This window comes from Erigeron canadensis, chromosome 3 (genome assembly GCF_010389155.1).
Source record: "Erigeron canadensis isolate Cc75 chromosome 3, C_canadensis_v1, whole genome shotgun sequence".
In the NCBI taxonomy this organism is placed as follows: Eukaryota; Viridiplantae; Streptophyta; class Magnoliopsida; order Asterales; family Asteraceae; genus Erigeron; species Erigeron canadensis.
The window spans coordinates 11,271,646-11,280,972 of NC_057763.1; the positions used below are offsets into that span (position 1 = coordinate 11,271,646).

The 9,327-nt window shown below is 39.5% G+C and overlaps 1 protein-coding gene across 1 annotated transcript; it reads left to right on the forward strand.

Moving 5' to 3' along the window:
- The first annotated feature begins 4,827 nt into the window (after window positions 1-4,827).
- On the forward strand, window positions 4,828-7,227 carry LOC122591493. Its single transcript, XM_043763758.1, has 3 exons — window positions 4,828-4,831; window positions 5,862-5,989; window positions 6,160-7,227. Exons 1-3 carry the CDS (start codon window positions 4,828-4,830, stop codon window positions 7,225-7,227), a joined length of 1,200 nt encoding a protein of 399 aa, XP_043619693.1.
- Window positions 7,228-9,327: the final 2,100 nt, after the last annotated feature.

The following is a 9,327-nucleotide window of genomic DNA, read 5'->3' on the forward strand; positions in this document are numbered from 1 at the left end:
AAACTTGACATATAAAAATGTGTAACTCTTGAAACAGCAGCAACATTCCTTGTTAACCAAATCTAATGAAACATACTTCATTAACTTTAAACTAAGATTGTTGAATCGTTCCTGAGTATCTGGCCTTAATGTTCTTCTCTAGTATGTACCAAGTTTCATCATTGAAACAAATTTCTCATAACAGGTATGCTCATCCCAAAGAAATTAAGACAAAACAAAAGAGATAATGACCATATGCAATGCTGTAGAGTTGGAAGTCTCAACCCATTTACATATTACTATATAAGAGCTCCTAAATCATTTTAAATATAAGAATTTTAACCACTAAATCCATCTAAATCTACCATTGACAAAAAACGTATTCTACTCATGTAATTAATATACCCAACAGTACACCCAACTAAATTAGTATCATGATCAATTATTTCCATAAAGCTTTTTATATTACAAACCCCTTAAACAAAAGGCTAGCTTCTTTAATTGCAGAGCACTCCACGAAATCATAACTTTAAATCTCTATTTTTTGAACATATTCCTAATGAATATCTCAATTATGATCAAGATTCAGACTTTAACCTTTAATCTACAATCTATAATCATAACTTTTGGAAGTGGGCAATCATTCTCATCAGTATCAACATGCTCACTCGACTTCACTGTTAGGTCCAGATTTACTGGACTCGCTCCAGACGTGATTACTGGAGCCCTCTGAAGATTTCTCCAGAAATTATGTGAAGACCAGTGAACAACTTACTTGTACAGGAATCTGGATTCCACCAGATTTGTTCACTGGACTTCACTCCAGTCAAGATCTTTCCACTGAAGAACATTCTCACTGAAGTCGAAGACTGAAGTCTGAAGAAAGAAGTCTAACAAACAACGGAGCTCACTCGAAGACTTACCAGATCTCCTGACTGGAGTCCTTTTCAGTATTCTAGACCTTACAAGTCTGAACACTGATTACGAGGAATTGACTTTATGCCTTTACATGCCTTTACCCGGACAATCCGTTTGTCCTTTGTTAAAAGCCTTACACGCATGTAAAGGTGGTTGGTTAATTAGAAGACAAGTCACTATCATGTGAATTAAAGTAATTTTCTTAAATGCATATAACCATATTTGTACGGCAAAAAGAATATTATATTTTATTTTTTTTGCCTATAAATACCAAGTCACTTCCTCGTCCAAATTACATACTTTTGCAATTTGGTGCCTTTGCTCAAATATTCTCAATCTAAACAGTTATACTTCACAACTTTAAGTATTTCGATCAAGGAGTTTATTTAGCAAAATTAGATCACCTGTAATTCATAGGTTGTTTAGATACTTAGTTTGTGATATCTTGTTCCGCAACAACCTTGTATTTTATTTAACATCAATAAATAAAATACACTTGAAAAATTACATTGTGTCTCACCATTTACTTTACTTGCTTATCTTTATATTGCTTAAGTACGTATTACTTTATATATATTCTTGCATTTATATTTATTATAATACTAATCCAATCTAGTGCTTACTTGACGTTTAATACTAGTCCTATCTAGTGATTACTTGACTTGTTGTATTCTACACTTGTGGGTTAAACCATCGAGTGAGGGACTTCACAATTGGTATCAGAGCAGAAGGCTAACATACTTGCCTAGATCTGCATTTTCTCGATGGCCAACCCAGAGAATACACAAAGAAACCCTTTAAATACTGGACCTCCACCCATAAATGAAACTGAGCAGACTAATGACCATGTTAACAATAATCCACCACCACCACCTCCTATTCCTGCTTCTCCACACGTGCATGTGCACTACTCAAACACTCCTGTTCCCAAATTCAGTGGGAATGGTGATGAATTTGGCACGTGGAAAGCTAGGATGTTATTACATGTTACTGGTATTGAGAGGAATATGCTTAAAACTTTAAATGAAGGACCCTATATTCCTAGAAATCCTCTCAATCCACTTCTTGATCCAACTGGAGCAAGATCTGGCAGGGAAAAGAGGGAGGAACACTGGTCTGAAGAGGAAAGGAGACTGGTCAATATTGACACTACCTTAAAAGTCATGATCCTCGGGGCCGTTCCTGAAGCTCTTGTTCCCACACTAGTGCTTTATCCCAGTGCTAAAAGCATGTGGGATGAGCTAGTGAACCAGTATGAAGGTGGTGATGATACTATTGTTACCAGGAAAGTAGCTTTAAATAAGAAGTACGAGTCATTTTTTGCTCTACCCTGAATCATTAACTGGTACCTACACCAGATTTATGTCTATCATAAACCAGTTGAAAGGGCTTGGGGTAGAAAAAGACAAGGACATACTTCTTGAAAAATTTTGTGATATTCTTCCATTTAAATGGTCTCATATGATCGTGGTCTTGAGACAAGATAAAACCTTGCACTCTCATACTCTGTCAACATTGTATGGAGCCTTCAGATTCACTGAAGAGAATCAAGCCCAGAGAATTGAGGCAGAAAAAGATGCTATTAATCATGCTTCCAGTAGTTCCCCTATGGTTAGTCATACTGAACCACCATGTACAGCACTAATGTCTTCCGAGAATGTATTTTCAATGAAGAAGATGATGTCTGAATTAATGGATTCTGGAGTCATGAATAATATCTCTCCAGATTATGATGAAACTGATAGTGATGATCTGATGTCTATGATGGCTAAAACGTTTAACCGTTTCAAAGCCATAGCTAAAAGACCCACTGGACACAATGCACCCAGTTCTTCCACTGACAAGACCAATCTAACATGCTTTAAGTGTGGCAGAAAAGGTCATTTCATGAAAGAGTGCAAGTCCAATCAGTTTGTCTCTCAATCTGGTCCATCAACTTCTTATAACAAGCCTGATGATAGCTACAGATTAAAATACAAAAAGCTTAAGGCTCAAATTGCTCTCATGTCTGCAGAAAAAGATAATAATAAATGCATGGTGGCTAAAGAAGAATGGTTTCCCTCTGATGACTCATCAGTTGATGATGAAGAGGAAAGAGATTATTGTTATATGGTTCTAGCTGATGAAGAGCATCTGGTGAAAGAAGATGTCACATCTGGAAGATGGGTGGACATTGTCATTAAGAAGGTAATAGATTATGACAAAGAAATTGATCCTGAATTAAAATTGGACATTGAGGAAGCTTTAAACTCTGATTTAATGTTTGTGGAAACTGTTCGTTCAGAAATGTCAAATAATTTCTGAAATGGCAAATTTACAATCAAAGTTAATAGAATTGCAAGATATTGAACTCGCTTTCAAAGCACAAGTTTTGGTTACTGAACAACTGGTCCAAGAAAAAGAAGAACTGGAAAATATTTTAACAAAAGAAAAACATGTTATCCAGTCATGGCTTGAGACCAAGAAACCATATGATGCTGCACGTAACCAGTACCCCTCCCAAAAACGTGCATATCTGGGGGTGATGTCAATGTTGCTGCATTAATACCTGTTGTTGACCGATTGCCTGAAGTGTTAAAACCTAGCACTATTTATGATGAACCAACAACACCCAAAACTTGTTTTATTCCTCTTGTTCAATTGTCTGAGGTTAAGACTGGAGCTTCCCAGATGAATGCTCCAATCAAGAAGGTTAAGTAGAATTAACATTTGCCTCAATCATCTTCTAAAGAACCCTAGGTTTTGGAAAAAAGAAGAATGTTGTTCCTCCACCTAAGCCAAAAGTACAGTCATCTAGAAAGGCTATGGTGTCATCTGAAGAAACTATTTTGTTAAGGCTGGAGAGTCAGTTTCAACTACTGGCTCATCAAGTTCAAAGATGCAATGCAAGAATTAACAATTTTGAGGGTACTTCATCTGGCCCTAAACAAAATACAAAACCTTTTTCCAAGAAAGAAAAATCGAGCACACTTGTTGATAAGAAAAAGAAAAAGGTTTCAAAATTGTCAGTTCCAGTGGTGTTTACTGAGAAACCCACTATTTTTGAAAGTGAAATCAACCAGATACCAGCGGGGATCCATCCTTGTGGATCCAGAGAACCCATCAGTCGATGGGTTTGCAAACCTTTAAACTAATAATCTGGTGGATGTGCAGGGCGATCAAAAAATATATATTTGTTATCTTGACAGCGCTGCTAGAAGGACAATGACCGGATTTAAGACCCTGCTAGAGGAGTTCGTAGTTTCAGACGGACCCTCTATTACTTTTGGAAATGATGGTTCTGGAAAGACTGAGGGATATGGTGTTCTGAATAATGGTCAAGTCAAATTCAGTCGGGTGGCTTATGTAAATGGTTTGAAATATAACCTCATAAGTGTGAGCCAGTTGTGTGATGATGGCTACCAGGTGTTATTTAACATCTCTCAGGGCATTGTATTTAATAAGGATTGGAAGGTAGTACTGATTGCTCCCAGAAAAGGGAATATGTACGTGATGGATATGGAAAGCTCTCCTTCAGAGCAGTGTTTCTATACCAAGGCTGATGAAGACACAAACTGGCTATGACATAAACGGTTATCCCATTTAAATTTCAAAAATATTAACAAGTTGTCCAGAAAACAACTTGCAGATGGGATACCTTCTGTCTCCTTAAAAAAGGAAAGGCCATGTCCAAGATGTGAGATAGGTAAGCAGAAACGCACCAGTTTCAAGACGAAACAGAATTTTAGCATATCTGAACCTCTTCATATGCTTCATATGGACCTTTTTGGTCCAGTGAATGTTCAGACTCGTGCTGGTAAGAAATATACCCTGGTAGTTGTTAATGAATACTCCAGATATTGTTGGCTAATATTTCTTAGATCAAAGAATGAAACTATTGCTGAAGTCATCGCTCTTATCAAGCAAATTGAACTCATATATAAGCGAAAGATGTGTCAGTTAAGAAGTGATAATGGAACAGAATTCCAGAATGCAACTCTGGAAAAATTTTGCACTGACACTGGCATCTCCCAGAATTTCTCATCAGCACACACTCCAGAGCAGAATGGAGTTGTAAAAAGAAAGAACAGAACGCTGATAGAAGCTGCCAAGAGTATGCTTGCTGAATCTAGTCTTCCAAAAATGTACTGGGCTGAAGCAATTGCAACTGCTTGCAATTTCTCTCTCTCTCTCTCTCTCTATATATATATATATTACAATTTTCTACTTTTGTTGTTACCGCTGGGTGTTCAACGGCTAACCGGAAAATCCACCTGCCGGACTTCAAGATCTCCTCGAAGTGTAAAGCATTTGCTCTTAGTTTTCTTGTTTTTGGCACTTTCTTGTACTTGTTTCTTCTACTCACTCACTCGTTCCTTTTACTTATCTTTTATCTATTATTATTATTATTATTATTATTATTATTATTATTATTATTATTATTATTAATCACTTAATTATTATTATTAATCTTTTATCTATTATCTATTTATTTATTTATTATTTACTGGTGATTGATCTCAATTTTACTCTCTTTTGATTCCTCAATTTCTCAGGTATTTACTTATATATTTTTTCTTTAGGATCTTCTTGTCAATTTGTTATTATTGCTATATATAAGTTGTTTTTTTAATTCGTTTATATATAAATATATATTTGTTACATTTTTAAGTTATATAATTATATGCGTTTATCTTTGGTTCTTTAATCATAATTTTTTTAAAATTACAGCCATATTGCAACCACTTATTTTAATTTTTATTATTATCATTTTTAATATTAACTATCATCTTGATTTAATATTAGCTATATAAAAGTGATATATAAATTTTGTTTTAATTTGGAGTACTACTATCCTTATCTCCTTTGAGTTATCGTATATTGTTGCTCCTATTATTTTGTTTGTTTGTTGCGTTTATTTGTTGAGTTTTAGTTTAAGTTGTCGCTATCTAATAGTTATGTGAGGTTATGTCCTTCTGATTTAGGGGCAGGCAGGCATAAGGGGGTTAATGCTAGAGTAAAGAGAACCTCTAGGCTTAGATTCGGGTGTTGGAATGTAGGCACCCTTAAGGGAAAGTTTTTAGAGCTAGGTAATGCTCTGACTAGATATAAGGTAGACATTGCATGCTTTCAAAAAACTAGGTGGACAGAGAATAGTAGTAGAGAGGAGAACGGATACAAGCTATGGTACTCTGGAGCGCCTAAGTCGATAAACGGAGTGGGGATCATCATGACTGAACGACTTAATGACTTCATTGTGCAAGTGGAAAGACACGGGGATAGGTTGATGTTGGTGAGATTGGTGATACAAGAGGACACAATAAACGTGATCAGCGCGTATGCTCCCAGTCGGGCCAGGGAGCAGGAGAGAAAAAGAATTTTTGGGACTCATTGGATGAGCTTGTGGGGAGTTGCCCTGTTGACCAACGACTAGTGTTAGGAGGAGACTTAAACGGGCATATAGGAGCAGAGTCAGACGGCTACGCGGGTGTACACGGGGGATTAGGGTTTGGAGTAAGGAACGATGAGGGTTGCTCGATTTTGGAGTTTGCTATTGCGCACGATCTGGTTATTGCGAACTCTTTTTTCCGAAAGAGGGATTCTCAGCTGATTACCTTTCAGAGTGGCCTAAATAAAACTCAAATCGACTACTTCTTGGTGCGTAGAGGCGACTTTAGGGCTTGCAAAGATTGCAAGGTACTCCCGAGAGAGGCGGGCTACTCCCAACATAGACTGTTGGTAATAGATTTGCTCCTGAGTAGAAGAGCAACGAAGACAGAGAAGGCTGTAAAGCCAAGAATCCTCTGGAAAAAACTGAGGGGTGAAGCAGCAGAGACGTTTAGGTTGACGACTATCTCGAGGTTCACAAAGGAGATAAGAGACGGTTCGCACATGGAAGCTGACGAGTTGTGGACACTCTTGGCAGAGGGTATGAGGGAGACGGCAAAGGAGGTACTAGGAGTAACTAGAGAAACTGAACGACAACGGAGAGTGGGTAGGGAATCTTGGTGGATTAGTGAAGAGGTCCAGTCCAAGGTCGCGGCAAAACTTAGTTGCTTTAAGGATCTTGTCAAAAGCCGCCAGAACGGGACAAATGAAGACTGGTCTTTGGCTAGGCAGAGGTACTACGAAGCCAAGAAAGAAGCAAAGAGGACTGTCGCTATAGCAAAAGAAAGAGCGTACGAAGAACTGTACAGGAAACTAGATTCCAAAGAAGGCGAAAATGAAATCTTCAGAATCGCTAAAGCAAGGGAGAAAAGACGTAGGGATTTAGGAGATGTCATTTATATAAAAGACGAAAATGGACGGAGCATAGTGAAGGAGGGAGACATTAGGAAAAGATGGGAATAGTACTTCGCCAACCTGTTTAATGGGAGAGGGTCGGGGAGAATTGTAAGGGTCAGCCGAGAGGAAGTAAGGGTCGCCCTAAAGAAGATGGAGAGAAACAAAGCAGTAGGTCCTGACCAAATTCTGGTTGAGGCATGGAAATGCCTGGGGGACGTGGGGATAAGGTTGTTAACAAGCCTCTTCAACAAGATTTGGACGAGTGCAAAAATGCTAGAAGAATGGCGACTTAGTGAGGTTATACCTATTTATAAGAACAAGGGGGACGTGCAGAGTTGTAGCAACTATAGGGGCATTAAACTCCTAAGTCATACTATGAAGCTCTGGGAGAGAGTGATCGAAACGAGGCTTAGATGAGTTACGAAGGTGGCAGAGAACCAATTTGGTTTTATACTAGGGAGGTCGACGATGGAGGCTATCCATATCACCAGAAGCCTGATGGAAAATTATAGGGAAAGACAAAAAGCACTACATTGTGCTTTCCTAGATTTGGATAAGGCGTACGATAGTGTACCACGAGAGCTTATCTGGAGGACGCTCCAAGCGAAAGGAGTTACTAGGAGATACATTAGTGTTATTAGGGATATGTACGATAGGGCGACGAGAGCACAGAGCTTTTCTCGGTAGAAATGGGCCTTCACCAGGGTTCAGCGCTTAGCCCATACCTTTTTACCTTGATTTTAGACGAGATGTCTAGTGGCCTACAGGAGGAACTACCGTGGTGCATGATTTTTGCCGATGACATTGCACTGATTGCAAGATCGACGGAGGAGCTAAACCGTAGGCTAGAGAAATGGAGAGAAGCCCTTGAAGACAATGGTCTCTGTGTGAGCCGAGAGAAGACTGAATACCTACGATGTGACTTCGATAAACAGGAAATAAGACAAAATGGGGATGAGGATATTCACATTGGGGAGCGGGTATTGGGTCCGAAGGTGTTTTTTAGATACCTGGGATCGGTGATACACAAATCGGGGGGGGGGGGGGGGTAAACGAAGACGTGACACATCGAATCCAAGCTGGATGGATGAGGTGGAGAGCAGCTTCTGGAGTCATGTGCAACAAGCGGATGTCGCTAAAACTGAAAGGAAAGTTTTACAGAGTGGCTATTAGACCGGCTATGTTATATAAGTCAGAATGTTGGCCGATGACGAAAGCCCAAGCATCTCGAGTAGAGGTGGCAGAGATGAGGATGCTAAGGTGGTCTTGCGGGAAGACCCTATCTGACAGGATCCCCACGGGAGTTTTTAGAGTCGAACTTGAAGTAGGGACCATCATTAACAAGCTAAAATAAGGGCGCTTGAGATGGTTTGGCCATATTATGAGAAGGGATCGAACAGCACCACTAAGGAGAGCGGAGTCTATCCACGTTGAAGGCATACGAAGAAGGGGAAGGCTAAAGATGAGGTGGGAGGACCGACTAGCGAAGGACCTAATAGAGCTTGGTTTGTCGGAGGACATGACGTCGGATAGGACGGCCTGGAGAACTAGGATTAGAGTATAGGATTAGGTTAGGGTTTGTCTTTTGCGGGACTTCGATTGACATCCTTTTCCCATTGTGCCTTGCCTAAGGTGGTTTGTGTTGGTTAGGCCGGGAGAGGTAGGCCTAACATAGGTGACTCAAGGCAATAGAAGGCTTTAACCTGACAGGAGAAGAGGTAGGCCGACGGAGGTGGAAAGACAGAATACCAAAGGATATGGAGGAGTTTTCTGGTGGAAGGGGTTGGACAGTGAGTGTATGGCATATGGGAATAGGTTTTTTGTTTTTTGTTTTTTTTGTTTTTTTTTTTTGTTTTTCTTAGACTTTGGTTCTCAGTAACCTCCGTAGAGGTTTTGGCCGGAGTGGAGGGAGGCCAAAATCGAGGGGGGAGGTTACTCTTGGCTGCCCCAAATTGCTTTGCCTGTTGGAGGACATGACCGATGAGAGTTAATTAGAGGACTAGGACTAGTTTAGGGGTTTGGGTGCTTGGGAGAGGACTAGGATTAGTCTAAGTTAATGTCTAGCTAGGCAGCTAATGTTAGCGTGTAAAGGACTAGGTGTATAGGTTACCTTTGTCGTGTTGGAGCATTTTTGTGAGTAGACTAGGATTAGTTTGGCCTAGTAGC